Here is a 15,466-nt window from a genome sequence, read left to right as displayed (position 1 = left end):
CATTATAGTGCTTGTTCAGCAACCAAAAAAAATACAAAGATGACTTTTCAAAGAGTTAGAGGACTCTGAGAAACCTGTTCACTGCTGCTGAATATTCCTTATTCTGTTGGCAAATCTTTACAGATTATCTCTGCCCTTTTTACATTTTCTGTTTGGTATTTTTAAAAGGTAATTAATGAACTATTCCATGAAACCTCTGAAAGCTTAATAGTTCAATTATTTTATTCTTTATCTGTTTGTATAGCAGCAGTACTATAAAGGTCAGTCCTGTACCACTGAGAAAGCACATATTTATGTGCTCAACAGGGAGAGCATTCTAATAGAAGAGTATTAGTAAAATGATTACATTCAGCCCTAATGCTTTATGTAGCTGAATTTTAAATTACTCATTCATGTGCAGCCCATTGCAGTTCATGAGCAGATTTTGTGACCTTACATGACACTCAAGCTGGGGACAAAGATGATGAATTATTTAAATATGTGCAGTCGAAAAGAAAGTAATCAGAAATATCTGACTTTAGTATAAGGGTTTTCTTTCTGAAATCACATTCTACTGTTTTTAATTAAGACTCAGGTTTGCTCACAAACAGGTATTTGCAACTGACCTTGACAGTGGGCTGAATGGAGAAACTGAATTCTCAATTTTATCTGGTAATGAAAATGCAACATTTCTAATTGATTCAGCACGAGGAATTCTAGCAACTAATACAGGCCTAGATTATGAAAACACTCCATCTTACAGGTTAGTATGCAAGCTTCTAATAAAAATGTATTATTTTTGTCCAGTCTAACTTGAGAATATTCATGTTACATATTTCATAGTTTCCTGTTGATATCTATTACCCACAGAAGCTGGGTGCAAGCCAGACAGCACTGAGAACAGCACTAAAGCTGCCCATTTGTACTTTAAATTCTTGTGTACTTTTCAAATTTAGAGAAAGAAATATAGTCTAGTTAATCAATGACAAGACTTACTGATGTAAGTGTGATTATTCACTATAGGAATAATGACAGTTCCTGGATTTTAGTTTATTAATAATTGTACATCCATTCCCTCTCGGGAAATGTTCTTTATAAAGACACAGTGAAAACACTCAAATCAAATCCAAGAAATATGGATATGTTCTCATTTTTGATTGGTCAATAGTTCAAAGTTTCTACTCAATCATATGATAAAGTCTCTTTTTAAACTGTTTCCATCTATAACCTGTCTTGCACTAAGTATTAATTTTTTCCTGTTTTTCAGAAACTGTGAATAAATACGGTCAAGTGGACATGACAATTTTTCTTTATAGGTCATGCCATAGTTGGAATTAGAAAACAAATAAATAATGCCTTGAGGAGAAAATGTGAATATACAGATTCATTAATAGACCCATTTTAAGTGCTGAAATCTCCACAAAAAGTATTATTTCTGTGTATGTGTCACTAGAAATTACTCTTTTTTTTTTTTTTTCCATCTGGTTGTGGTATCAATTAAAATATTTTCAAGTTTTCCTGTCCTGTGGGACCTCAAAGTTTTAAACATCCAATGTGAATTCTTATCAATGAGAATAACTTGTAGAAAACCACGTCCAAGAAGACTGACAGAGTATGTGGGGTTTTTTTTGATATCCGGCTGATATGATAATAATGGCACCAAAATACTTTTAATGTGCAGGACACTTAATTTGGAGGCGTTTTTCCATTTTTTCATTGAATCAAAAACATCAATTCTGATTTTCAAAAATTTAAATAGCATAATACATTTCATTTTTAACTAGTACACCTGGAATCAGTCCTTCAGATGAAGGGTGTTTAATGTTAGTGAAATGTTGAGCATGGGAGCATAATAATTCTCATATCTCTCTTTAACTGGGAGCCTGATTTATTTCAGTATCTATGTTTGAATTCTAGACTTTGAGTTTTACAGTTTGTTCAGGGAATCTGTAGCTTCATTTTCCTTCTCTCTGAGTTCGTAATCTGTACATTGTTAGGTGAAAAGTGAATAGCAAAAGCAGCTTTCAAAACTATTTTCCTGTTTGATGTCAAAATGTTACTGTTGGTTTTCTCCAACTTGCAAGGAGTTGTTTATATATCTGAATTGAACATTTTCATCCCCAGAAGTTCTAAGTTCCTTACAACAGGGTTTATAATGAAAGTGTTGACAGAACCTTAATTTTAATGCCTTGGCTAAGATGTTTTTATGAGCGGGTTTTTTTCCTGAAACCTTAGAAAGTGATTATTTTTAGTAAAATATTTCCATATGTATACCATACCAATATTCAATGTAGAAATAATACACTTTCTATATGGAATTATGCATGGTCACTGATTGAATACAAGCCTGCAATTTAAGTTGTCTTCTGTCAGATCAGAAACCACAAGGATACCCAGAGTAGAGCTGGTGTGGTTAAGGAATGGAAATGCTGCAAGCCACAGCTTGTGTTACAGCCCTTGGTACTCCATACTGTCAAGTGAACTTTTAGGAAGTAATGTCTATTTGACACTTCTTAACTGTTAGTTAGAAGAAAGAGGGAGAAATAAAGTGTTTAGAAGATCTTCAGGGAGGCAAAAAAAAAAAAAAAAGGCGCAACATGAAAAAACTTGTTAATGCATAAAACATTTGAGATGCTCGGTGTTGACCTGTATATGCTTCAACATAGCTCATTTTTCCCTTTTTCGCTTTTTTTTCTTTTTTAAGATCACCTGTTGAGTTAGATATAATTTTGCATTCCCTTCTGGAATCTTCCCTACTGGGAAGTGTTAAAGTCTTCCAAATAATCTCAGTTTATGTTTGCTTTTTATTGTTCAGAAAGTGCTTCCCACAAAGAGTAAACCTTTTATCCATGTTTATCATGTTGCTGTTTGCCATTTTCTTTGCTGCATTTTTTGTGGAAATGAAAAGGTTGTTTACAGAATTTACAACCCATCCTTAAGCAGATGTGAAATGGAAGTGTACAGGCAAAACTTTTCTAATCTAACAGCAAGATTCCAATCCCACTGAAATCAGTGGGAACTTTGCCATTATCAAATGGCACATGTATTCAGGGTTTTCACTTTATCACTTGCATTTATAATGTAATAGAAGGGCTACTCTGTGTCTTCAGGCATTCTGGATGAATTATATTTTGGACATTTTTGCATCTTCCAATTTCCACATCCCTTTTGTCCCTTCATAAATAATGGAGAGTCAGGTTCCTGCAAATTATAATTTAGTACTTAGGTTTTAATTCCTGCTCTGAATTACCAATGGGAGAACCATGTCTTATTTGAAAGAGTTGTTTAACCACTTAAATTCAATATGAAATTGGATGAAATGAGTACAGATGAACACTTCCTTCTCTTTGTGCAATTTTACCATTCTTTTGCCATATAGAATCTCCTGGACATTTTTCCTGCAAAGCCAAAAAGTAAAACTGTGCACAGTCAGCCTTACAGAAAGAAAGATGGAATTTAAGGCTTACAATGAGGAACAGAAATGGCTAATCTTTTTGGGTTTAAAACTTCCCCTGCTTGTAATAGTGGTGGATGATCCAGTGATTTCTGATCAAAAGTGACAATTAGTGCCTCCTTTAATTGTAGGTTGGTTGTACAAGCTGCTGATAAAGGAAACCCCAGACTCTCTGCTACAAGTATTGTGAGGATACAAGTGTTAGATGTTAATGACAACGCTCCAGTTGTCCAACCACTAGGTGAAGTGAAGGTCCCAGAAAGTAAGTGTGAAAGTACAGCTAAGTTTTGTTAAGGCTAGGAATTCTCAGATAATGATTTAGTGCTTTTGGTGATTTGTGTAACCAAACAACTGTAATAAAAATTATAATGGATAGTATTAAAGCTGAAATATCAAAGCAAATTGTGATCTGCTTTTATTCTCAGAGACATTATTTTTAATCTTTAGACACTGTGTTTAAGAATACTTTGGAATTAAACCATAGGCAATTCAGGAGGGAAAAAATCTGCAGAAATAAAACTTTAATCTGTTCATTTTCAGTATTGTACCCTTCACATGTCTTCAATTTCTGCTCTTCTCCAATAAAAATGTTTGGTGTTAAAACCACCATTTCTAAAAATGAGACATTTTGAGCTTCATTGTGATGAAAGAAATGCTTACTGTAAATTTGAATGAAGTGTTAATCAGACTCTATAGCTAGATCCAGTTGATGTTCATTAAGAGGACCTCCTGAGTTCTCATCCCAGCATACATCTTGTATGTTGTGTGACATTAGCTCAACACCTGCACATTGAGTCCTAAGTCTGTAATTTTCAAATACAGGCATTGTACATGTGAATGCATTAAGATACACAGCAGAAAAATTATAAACACCAGTGCTCCTGTTAACAAAAGATATCAAGTTTATCTTTTCTGATGTTTTAGTCTTTGCTAAATTTACCTGCCACTGGTAATGACAAGCATAGAATTCATAGATGGAGAGCAGCTGTAAACTACTGGTTACATAATTAGATTTTTGTATTCTGTTTAAAAACACTTTATTTAGGACATGGCACCATATTTTTGAGGCTTCATGCCCCAGGCATGCAAATGAGAAATGCTTTAGCTTCTGTTAGTTCCAGGCTTTGTAAAATGATCACTAATAGGTTCAGTTTGAAATCTCTGGTACTGTCAAATTGGCCCATGACAAAAGCTGTCTGTATGCAGTTTCTCAGTCTCATAGGATTATACCTTGATTTCTTTATATTTTTGTGCCCTGTAGGTCTGTCTGAAGGCCTTGTTTCTCTCTAGTGGCCTTCTCCTTTGGAAAAGTTCCAGAATTGCATTTGCTGGTGCTACACAGATCTGGGTCTTTGCCTTAGTTAAATATTCTTGTGGCATTGTTCAGTAAATACATGTCACATAAATGCTTGTGGGAAACCATGTAAGTTCCTGTTGCTGGTGAAGAAACTGTTGTGACTACACTGGATCTAGGAAAGTCTAAAGAAAACCCAAATTAAAATTGGGATCCAGCACATGCCTTTGAAGAAATCCACTACTGTTTCCATAGCTTTTCTTGTGATTTTGTGATTCTTGGGATATTGTGATTATTGTAAATCACAAAGTTTAAATATATCAAAAGTTATACAGAAAGATTAAATATATGCAAATCCAGTGTTACAAAATAAGCAAAATCTTCAGAAATTGTAACATTATTTATACACATCTAGATGTGGTTATACAGAAAGATTAAATATATGCAAATCCAGTGTTACAAAATAAGCAAAATCTTCAGAAATTGTAACATTATCTTTTAACTCTGACTTATTCTCAAAATTATTGTTTCAGATGCCCTGCCTGGTTTTATAGTGACTCAAGTGTCAGCAAGTGATGCAGACTCCAGGCCAGCACTTCAGTTTGGTTTTATTTATGATACTAGTCCTGAAATGAAATTTTCCATCGATCAGCACACTGGTGTCATTATAGTGGTGGAACCATTAGATTTTGAAGAAACTGCTGTGTATACACTGCATATCATAGTTTCAGATTCTGTGCATCAAACAGAAGCAGAACTCACCATCCTTGTTTTGGATATCAATGATAACCCTCCGGTGTTTACTCAAGATTTTTATCAGGTAGGAACATGGCAAATGGACAATTAGCATGTGGTATCTTTCCATATAGGATGAGAAATAGTAGGAGTGCTTGTTTCTATTTGTCTTAAAATGCATGTGAACACTGAGAGAGAAGGTCTCTGCCAACTATTATGGAGCAGAAAGAGACCAGAGCTCTTCTAGGGACCTCCAGCCCTTTCCTAAGAATTCTGCTAAAAGGACTGAGGAAACTGTTCAGTTTCAATGTTCATGGTTTGTCTTCAGAAGGCAATTGGTGTGAATGCTAACTGTATTCCATAAACCATGCATTCATCATTAGGAGTTACTGGACACAACCCAATCCAGTTTGGGGAGCGGAGTCCAGTGTCAAGAACTTTTTTCTTCTGAGAGAATGCGAAACAAGTTGGTACCTTTATACTGGCCCTGCATTCATTTACTGTGCATTCATTTCTTCATTTTCAGTTACACAGCTCCTCAGAGGTGTAGCAGATGCCCCTGTGGTAGGTGATGCACATGAAGTTTGCAATGTGTAGTGCTGCATTACAACAATGGCACTCACCTAGGGAGTGAAGGATATGAGTTTTGACCTCCCCAGCATCCCCTGAGACTGAGGAGGCTACAGAGCTCATCCTTTGGACTCCTGGACAAGCATTTAAACTGCTGTACTGTTGTAGAAGTGAAGTTGTCCAACAGTGAAAACAAATCTCTTTTAGTGAATATGGACAGCTGTGGGCCATAGTAAGAAGTGGAGATTAAAGAAAATGGAGCATCTATAAAATAGAATCATTGACTCGTAGAATAGTTTGGGATGCGTGGGGTCTACAAACATCATCTAATCCAAGTGCTGACCACTTTAGGGCTGACCAAAAGCTAAAACATGCTGTTAAGGGCATTGGCTAAATGCCTCTTATACATGTGCAGGCCTGGGGCGTTGACCACTTCTTGAGGAAACTTGTTCCTGTGTTTGACCACCCTCTACATAAATAAATGTTTCTGAATGTCCAGTCTGAGCCTTAATGAAATTGCCACAGGAAAAGTAAGTTGCCAGAGGTTTTGTTTCCTTAGGACTTGTTGGTGTGGGGTTGGTTAGGCTTGGACTAAGGCCCAGAAGAGCCTACAGTGTGAGTTTTTCAGCCTGGGGAAGAGAAGGCTCAGACTTACCAATCTGTGTAAATACTAGCATGGGCAAGTAAAGATGGACTACCCAAAGTCTTCTGTGTGGTGTCCAGTGACAGAACAGGAGGCAGTGGGCGTAAATGAACATACAAGAAATTCCATTCAAACATCAGGAAATGCTTTTTTTTTAAAGATTTTCTCCAAACTCTAACAGTGGCTAAGTATTGGCACAGGTTGTCCAGAGAGGTTGGGAAGTCTCTGTCTCTGGAGATATTCAAAACTCAGCAGTACGCAGTTGTGGGCACCCTCTTTTAGGTGGCCCTACTCTGACCAAGGATTGCACCTTGGTGGTGCCCAATAGCTCCAGCCATTCTGCAATCCTGTGAACTGAGCTGTTTGACTTGGTGGTTTTTGTGTGTGGTAGATGTCCTCAGAGCCAAAAATATGAGGCACTGCAGAAGACTTGGATTTACTAATGCTCCATTTTTAAGTCTCAGACAGTTTTAGTAAAGAAATAAGTCTAAACATTTAGCTTAGTAAAGAATTTTCAACCTCTGAGCATGTGCAGGCACAGTAGTTTAGTCACTTATATACCTCCAGGACAAACCGTAGGCACCTGTGAAACTTTTGTGTGCCTGAGTGGACAGAATTTGTGTAAATTTCCAACTTAAAATCATAAATCTACATTCTGGAAAAAGTGCACTATTATTATTAAATGATTTTTAGACCTTCATACGTATCTGATTTTGGAGAGCAGTTTAGGCAAGTACTTGCAAGTTTTGTAGATTGGAGCAGACATTATAGGGAACATTATTAATTGATTCAAAACAATGTAGCTTTATTTACTTTTTTAATGTAAACAGCTAAGCTTCTCTTCCACAATCCTGATGTTTTGATGTGTTGCTTGGCAAGTAAAATACACTGCTTCTTTTTGGTTGATGATATATGTAATTCCCTATTCATCATCCTGTATTTTTACCCTTTTATTGTTCCTTCAAGTGTTTTCATATTTATGCTCCTCATATATATTTTAATATATGTATGTGGTTATTATAAACATATAATTTCTCTGTTTAAATTATTTAAACTAACACTTCAAGTTATGACAGAAGTAGTTGCTGTATCATACTGTTCATTTGAAATTGGATTTATAAGGTGGAAGGAAACTTTGGTCACAAAAGTGCTGTATCTAGACTTGAAACAATGAAAATGTTTAAAAAGGGAATGGACTTTTTTGGCTTCCTAGAAGAAAAAAAAAAAGGAGCATTTTGAGAATAGAAATTCTAGAAATAATTCAGTGGTGATTAAGTGCCCTAGTGTTGGAATTTTCAGGCTGCATATATTGGCTTTTTTAGCATGCAGTCATATACTCCAGACAGAGACTGCAGACTGTGTTTCATGTATGGAAATGAAGGGGCTTTTGAAAGCAAGGGGAAAAACCTTTAGTTGCAGTCTATAAATGTACTTTTGAAAAACATGATTCGTTTCTTCTCTGAACTTGTTGTCATAATGAACTAGATGGATTTGACTACTGTTTAAAGCTTACTATGAATTTTGGCCATATTGAAGGCATAGATAGCTTTCAATATCTCAACTCTTTCTGATTTTGTCCCAGAAGAAAATGGGTAGGTAAAACTTTTTCCAAAGCTGGGAACTGTGTGGGTTGTACTAATAAGATCAAATAAGGCACATTTTTTACTGTCTAAAATCTTTTATTAAGCTCTATTTTTGCTTTATATGTCAGGTGAATCTGCCAGAGCTCATTTCTATGGATGCCACTGTTCTGACACTCTCTGCCATAGACAGGGATTCTGAACATAATGGAATGATTTCCTACAAAATCCTCTCTTCCTCTGAGGGATTTTCCATTGATCACAAGAATGGTGAGTCTTCATGGCTTATTATTTCAGCTTTTTAAGTATAAATCAAAGTCCTCTTACTTTCTCACCTGTTGCCAGTGATTACTTGAATTCTGAAAATTTGTGGTGGCCAAAGTAGTTTTTTTGCTAAATCTGTCATTATCAGTGGGGAGCTATCACATCAAAGACTGGAGTTCTCAGTTTGTCCCCAGACATGCATATTTTTTCTGGTCTAAATGCAGTGTGTGTATTTCATACTGCATCACTGAGGGAAGGTCTTGCCTTCACAGCATTAGCTATGATTTCTTAGAATCATGGAATAGTTTGGAAGATTTTTAATGGTCATCTAGTTCAACCTCCCTGCAATGAGCAGAGACATCTTCAAATAGGTCAGGTTCCTCAGTGTCCTGTCCAACCTGGTCTTGAATGTTTCTGGGGATGGGGCATCCACCACGTTTCTGGGAAATGTATTCCAGTGTTTCACCACCCTCGTCGAAAAAAATTGTTCATCATATCTGATCTGAATTTATCCTCTTTGATATAATGTTTTAAAACCATTACACCTTGTCCTATCACAAAAGGCCTTATTAAAATGTCTGTCCTCATCATTATAAACCCCCTTAAAGGCCAAAGTAAGGTCTCCCTGGAACCTTCTCTGGGCTGAACTATCTCAGCCCTTTCTCATAGGAGAGGGGCTCCAGTCCTCTGATCATTTTTATGGCTCTCCTGTGGATTCACTCCAACAGATCCATGTGTTTTCTTGGCTGAGAACTCCAGAGCTGGATATAGCACTCCAGGTGGGCTCTAACAAGAGCAGAGGGAGTGAATCATGTCCCTCTCCCTGCTGCCCACACTGCTTTTGGTGCAGCCCAGGATACAATTGGTTTTCTGGGTTGTAAGTGCACATTAATGGGTCATGTCCAGTTTTTCATCTACTGATATCCCCAAGTCCTTCTCCATAGGGCTGCTCTCGGTCCCTTTCCCCCCTATCCTCTATTGATATCAAAAGTTTCCCTGATTCATGTGCAGAACCTTTCACTCATCTTTACTAAACTTCATGAGGTTCCCATGGACACACTTATTGAGTTTGTCCAGGTCCACCTGAATGGCATCCCATCCCTCAGGCAGTCAACTGCAGCACTCAGCTTGGTGTCATCTGCAAACTTGCTGGGGGTGGACTCTATCCCACTGTCTGTGTCACTGAGGAAAGTATTAAACAGTACCGGCCCCAGTATAGACCCCTGGGGGAAGGCCACTTGTCACTGATATCCGTCCAGATGTTGACCCACTACTCTCCAGATGCAAGAGAGTTATTTTGTTGTGTACAGCCATTACAGCTGGGTTATTTTTAAGTATGACTGTTTAGAATCAGCTTTTGGAGTCACATTTACTTGCCTGTGAAGTGTGGGCTTTTGTTAATTCTGTTTTATTTCAGGTTCGCTGTTTACCACGGAACCAGTTATGCAGCTGAAAAATATTTCCATTATTCATCTCCTGATAGAGGCCACAGATGGCGGCAGTCCCCCTCTGAGTGCAGTTACCTCCGTAGAGGTGCATGTAGAAGATGTCAATAACTGTGCCCCTCGCTTCACAGAGGTCCTGTACAATCTCAGTGTGAGTGAGGATGCCTCCGCTGGAGAAACTGTCCTCCTGTTCTCAGCCATCGACTGTGATTGGATGCATGAAAACACGCTTGTTGAATACTCTATTATTGGTGGCAATGCTGAGAATTTATTCTCCATAGAAACAAGTGTCATGGGGTCAGAAATATCCTACAAACTTGCCAGCAATCTTGTTTTGAGCAATGCTCTTGACAGGGAAACAGCTGCTTCTCACCAGTTGGTTCTCCTTGCCTCTGATCGTGGAACGCCGTCTTTGAATTCAACTGCTACAGTGCTGATAACTGTGCTGGATGTTAATGATAATCCTCCAGTGTTTAGCAGCCCAGAGTATCATGTTCATGTCAAAGAAAGCATCCCCATAGGCAGTCACATCACTGAAGTTTCAGCAAGAGACTGTGATGCAGGCACTAATGCAGAGATCACTTATGCTATCATCTCTGGAAATGACAGAGGGCATTTTTGCTTGGATGGTAGAACTGGATCTGTAAATTTGACGAAAATGCTGGATTATGAAGATACCATGAAATTCACTTTGGTTATCCAAGCCACAGATGGAGGAACTGATGTAAAAAATATGGCTTTTGCTGTTGTTTTTGTTAGTGTCCTAGATGACAATGATTATGCCCCACTTTTTTTGTTTCCCAGTCTGAGCTGCACTGTCACTGAAAATCTGCCTACCTTTTCTTTTGTGTGTGCTGTTTGTGCATTGGATTTTGATAAAGGCTCCTATGGGCACCTTACCTACTCCATTCAGTCTTCATGTTTGGCTCATCGTGGAGCTGCTAGAGACCATGACATGTTCTTCATTGATCCTTTAACAGGAGATATTCATACAAAGCAAATGTTTGACTATGAAAGTCAAAATAGCTACTGTCTCATAATTCAAGCAAAAGACAAAAGTGATTCACTGGCTACTGCTACAGTTCAGGTAGATATTGAGGGGAGGGATGAATTTGACCCAGTGTTTACACAGGAATATTATTTCTTTAATCTCCCTGAGAAGAATGAAGCAGGTCAGTTGATTGGCAGAGTGACAGCATCAGATAGTGATGGTGGAGTGGACGGAGTTGTTCATTATTCCCTTTTAAAACCTTCTCTGTTCTTTTCTGTGAATGAAACCAATGGCAATATTTATTTGACTCAGACTGTTCACAGATGGAAAAATGACATCAAAAGGAATGATGATACTCTGAAATTGTTGGTAAGAGCTCATAGCCCCAAAATTGTGTCAAGGTTCACAGTATGCACTGTTTTTGTAAATGTTTCCAATTCTCCTGACAGTGATCCCACAGTGTCAGCACACAGCCTGACAGTGAGTGTTTCCATCTCACTGATGGTGTTCCTGCTGCTTGCCATCAGTCTTATCACACTTACTCTGAGACTTAAGCAGAAAGATCTGATGAATGCTTGTGTGAAAAAAAAACCAGTATCCTCCTCAGCTGCTGATGTGAATTCAATAACAGAAGATGAGGACTGCCAGAAAATCCAAAGTACTGAGAGTAGTATGCTTCCCATGGGTGCTATAGCAAAATGGCTGAGCTTAGCAGGACTTGGAGAGGGGAAGGATGATGATGTCTTCTGCAGGCATTCAGACTCCAGTGGCCATGGTTCTGCTGAAGGAGAGACTGCAGAGGATGAGGAAATCAAACGGATCTATGAGTATCCTTGCAGAAAAAGCATTGGCTCAGCACTGAGTGAGCATGGCTCACAGATGCCAGATTCGGGGATCCCAAGAGAGTCTGATCAGTTCTCCTATCAGTCTGGAGAGACAGATGTCACAGCCACCATGCAAAGCATGGAGAATGTGCAGACCATTAAAGGAGAAGGCAGAGAAGAAGCTTGTGACGCAGCCTATGCACATAAAATTTTGTCTCAAACACTTAGGAAAATTGGAATAAAAGAAGAAGTCACAATGACAGACCTCACAAGAGACTATGTTCTGATGTCAAATAGGGAAGACTCTGGGCATGATTTGCTTGCAACTGTTGGCACCTCTGATGAGGATCTCAGAGGTGGTTATAACTGGGATTATGTGCTCTGCTGTGAACCCAGATTTCAGTCTCTTGCCTCAGTGTTTAATGATATTGCAGAACTGAAAGATGAAAATGTTCACATTCACAGCTTCTCTAAGGAGAGGAAATCTCTTGTTTTCCCTCCTCCCTTGATAACGTCAGTAGCACAGCCTGGCATAAGGACAGTGCCACCAAGAATGCCAAATATAACATCAGAGCAAGCTTTTAATAAATACCCTTATCCTCCTATTATCCATAATCATGAATACCCTCCAGCAGCCATGACCCCTAAGTTTTCTCCTACTCTCTCTTTGCTTACCATGCAGACACCTTCTTCTTCTCCAGTAGTGTCTGATGGGAAAATGATAGGAACATGTCTTATTGATCCAAGCTATGAGCTTGCAACAGAGGAAGAAATTCAGGCCTAGGTTATTAACTGACAGTATTTTATGGTAAAAATATGGCTTAAAATGTATTTTGTTACTTTTTAACAGCAAAATATGCCTGTCAGAGCTGTATCACCAGTATTCTGTTTTTGTGAGCCTAAAAAGTTAAAATATAAAACAGCCAGAAATTTGCTAACTATACTACTTCTTCCCAAAATACAGTGAGAGCATGAGGCTTCTCTTTCAGCTCACAACTGTAGTTCCCTATGTAAAACACACAGCCAAGTGTCTGATAGGCAATTTGACCAGTTTTACAGTATTTTTTATAAAATACAGTAATAACAAATAAATGGAAGTAATTCTTTATTGTGGAAACTAATCATTAGGATACTGGTGGGTTCTCACTGCTTCTGTGGTGGTATTAGCAGAGGGTACTGGGGGGATGTGTAAGTACAGCAGGTTTGGGGGTGGACAAAGGATGAAACAAGGATTCCTACTGAGATCTTTCTTTAGTGTTTACCCAGGTTTCCCACAGCTCAGCCTCTGGGTCCTAACAGTCTGTTTGGCCTCGTGTGGTTTCATCATCTGCAGTGGCTCCTTAGTGGGCTTTCTTAGCTATCTTTGTGCTGTGGAACCCACTCAGCAGGTTCTGTTCACCTTTTGTTTATCTCCTGATTTAAAGCCAGCAGGTCACAATAATCTGAATAATGGGTCACCTGTGGAAAACAGAATAACCAGTGGTAGGATAAAGACAACCATCTTCTCTATTACTAGATCTCAAGTAGCTATCTGTTGTCTTTTTGTCATATTACAGAGGCTGCCCTGGTGCTTAAGCAGCTGTAGGAACAGACAGTGTTACAGTTCCAAAGGTCATGTATGCCTCCACCCCAGTCTTTGGTTCTGTGCTGGACCAAAGATCTCTGCAAGACCAGATAATCTGGCCTTGCTTGTTGTATGTATCATACACACGGCATTTTGTGTACGTATGTATATCCAGACACATACACATGCTGTATATGCTTGTATATTGATCAATAAAATACACAGAAAATACATCTAGAATAACTGGGTTTTTCTTCAATGTATGTTTAAAAGTGTTTTGCATCATATGTATTAAAACTGGGCTATAAGGAGGTGTTTAACTGGTACCTAGGAATCTGCTGCAAGTTGGATGTGTACAGAGGTATACATTGTACAGGTCATAACAGGTGAAGGGAAAGCATGCAGTGTGGTTAGGCTGAGTAATTTTGTGGGATAAGTAACACGTGCAGTGGCTGCTTTTCCTCAAGCATGAATGTCAACAGTTGCAGCCTGTGGGCTCATAACCAGTCTTTGAATAAGATCCTGTTTCTAAGGCTGCACTGACACTACATCCATGCTATGCAAGAGTGCTTTTTTTAAAGTTAGCATTTGTTCTCTGTACTGCCATGGAGTTGGAAACAAGATGTAGCTTTGGAATTCATTGCGATAGACAAATTTTACTAAGAAAGAAGATGGGATTGTAAGTTTTGTAGTCAGGCAAAAAACTGTGCCAGGGAGAAGAAAGCAAAGAAAAGGAGCCATTCCCAGTTCATATCTGAACACAGAGCTTCAGCTTAAGGACATTATTTCAGAATGAATGTTATTCTCTGCCTGTTGACATTATGTTATATACAGCCTGGTTGGCTTTAACTTACATGTCTGAAGTTATAAAGTAATTTCTAAATACAGTGAAAGGTGTTCTTTGGGTGTTCATTTCTGTGCAGTTATAGTATCAGAAGGCACACACAGCTATCTTTTCTGTGAAGTCAACAACTTTGCTAATTTGATTTCAGTTTCAGATGGTCATGGACAAGTGGCAGCTATTGCTCTGGTGATCAGTGAGCACATGCTGTCCTTAGAGGGGTCACCTTTCCAACATGGTACCAGTGGAAGAATGAATGCTTTACACAGCAAAACTGTTTCATCCTTCACATTGACGGATATGAAGCAAGTAACAAGGCCTTTGTTTCATGTATGGAGTCTAGGCTAATGGATGAGTAGTTTTCTCTTTGCTAATATGGCTCTTGCAAATGTTCTAATGCTATTAGCATTAGAAATCATTAGACAGTATCAGGAATCATATTTAGGACAATATTTGGACCTCATCTTGCTAATGGGTGCCCACCTCCTAGAGTTTTTAAAAAACAAGAAAACAGCTTCTGTTTGTGCATTTTTAGCTCCTTCAAATTCAACTTGTTTTTGATGCCTTTCTAAGAAGATTAGATATGATTTGCATTCTATTTATCAAGCACATGAAATAACCAATGCATACTTTGTGCTCCTATTAAGTGTTACAGCAATCTTTTCCTTGTCTTCTTTGCATTTATTGATTTTTTTTTATCAAACGGGGAACAACACTTAGCTGATATATTGTGTCATATATAGTCATGCTCAAAAACTTAAACATTGAAACAAGTGTCTGCAATAAATCACCCAAAGTTCTTTTAACCTGTTTTTTTCCCCCTAAGTAAACAGTAAAAGTTCTATAATTTACCATGACTTTAATATTAGCTTGCCTTGAAGAGGCTGTGTTACTTTGCAATTCTGCACACTAGTTTTAGCACTTTGGAGAAGGTACAGAACTTGTTAGTGGAAAATCATATTAAGCTCAAAAAGCATAAGCTATAAAATAAAAGACAGTTGTCTCTTCTGGAATTTTGGCTGCCTGCCCTCTGGATTTGCTTGTTGGCAGCCTTGAAAACAGTGGTGTAAATCACTACCAAATGGATATAAAAATTCCATCTACCGGTAGTAATTGTTATATTGATGTTTAAGCAGATTTCTGTGCAAAGGGAAAAAAAAAATCTTCATATTTTTGGGGAACCTATTATTTACAGATTGTAACATTGTATGCCTGTTTTCTAAAATGATACTAAAAACACTAGTTACCTACATAAGTCCATATTAAATTTGTATTTTATCTT

General features: G+C 38.0%; 1 protein-coding gene across 1 annotated transcript in view; it reads left to right on the top strand.

The window, feature by feature from the left end:
* Window positions 1–13,576, top strand: part of DCHS2 (dachsous cadherin-related 2) — a 67,190-nt gene extending 53,614 nt beyond the window's left edge. Inside the window, exons 16-20 of the mRNA XM_033513608.1 lie at window positions 591–742; window positions 3,565–3,695; window positions 5,261–5,547; window positions 8,387–8,525; window positions 9,937–13,576. Of these exons, the coding sequence (XP_033369499.1) occupies window positions 591–742; window positions 3,565–3,695; window positions 5,261–5,547; window positions 8,387–8,525; window positions 9,937–12,563 (3,336 nt within the window). The 3' untranslated portion in view covers window positions 12,564–13,576. The remainder of the gene's footprint in view (window positions 1–590; window positions 743–3,564; window positions 3,696–5,260; window positions 5,548–8,386; window positions 8,526–9,936) is intronic.
* The last annotated feature ends 1,890 nt before the right edge of the window (window positions 13,577–15,466 follow it).

This window comes from Parus major, chromosome 4 (assembly GCF_001522545.3).
Source record: "Parus major isolate Abel chromosome 4, Parus_major1.1, whole genome shotgun sequence".
NCBI lineage: Eukaryota > Metazoa > Chordata > Aves > Passeriformes > Paridae > Parus > Parus major.
Note: the sequence above shows the minus strand (reverse complement) of the source record. Positions and strands in the feature narration are given on the sequence as shown.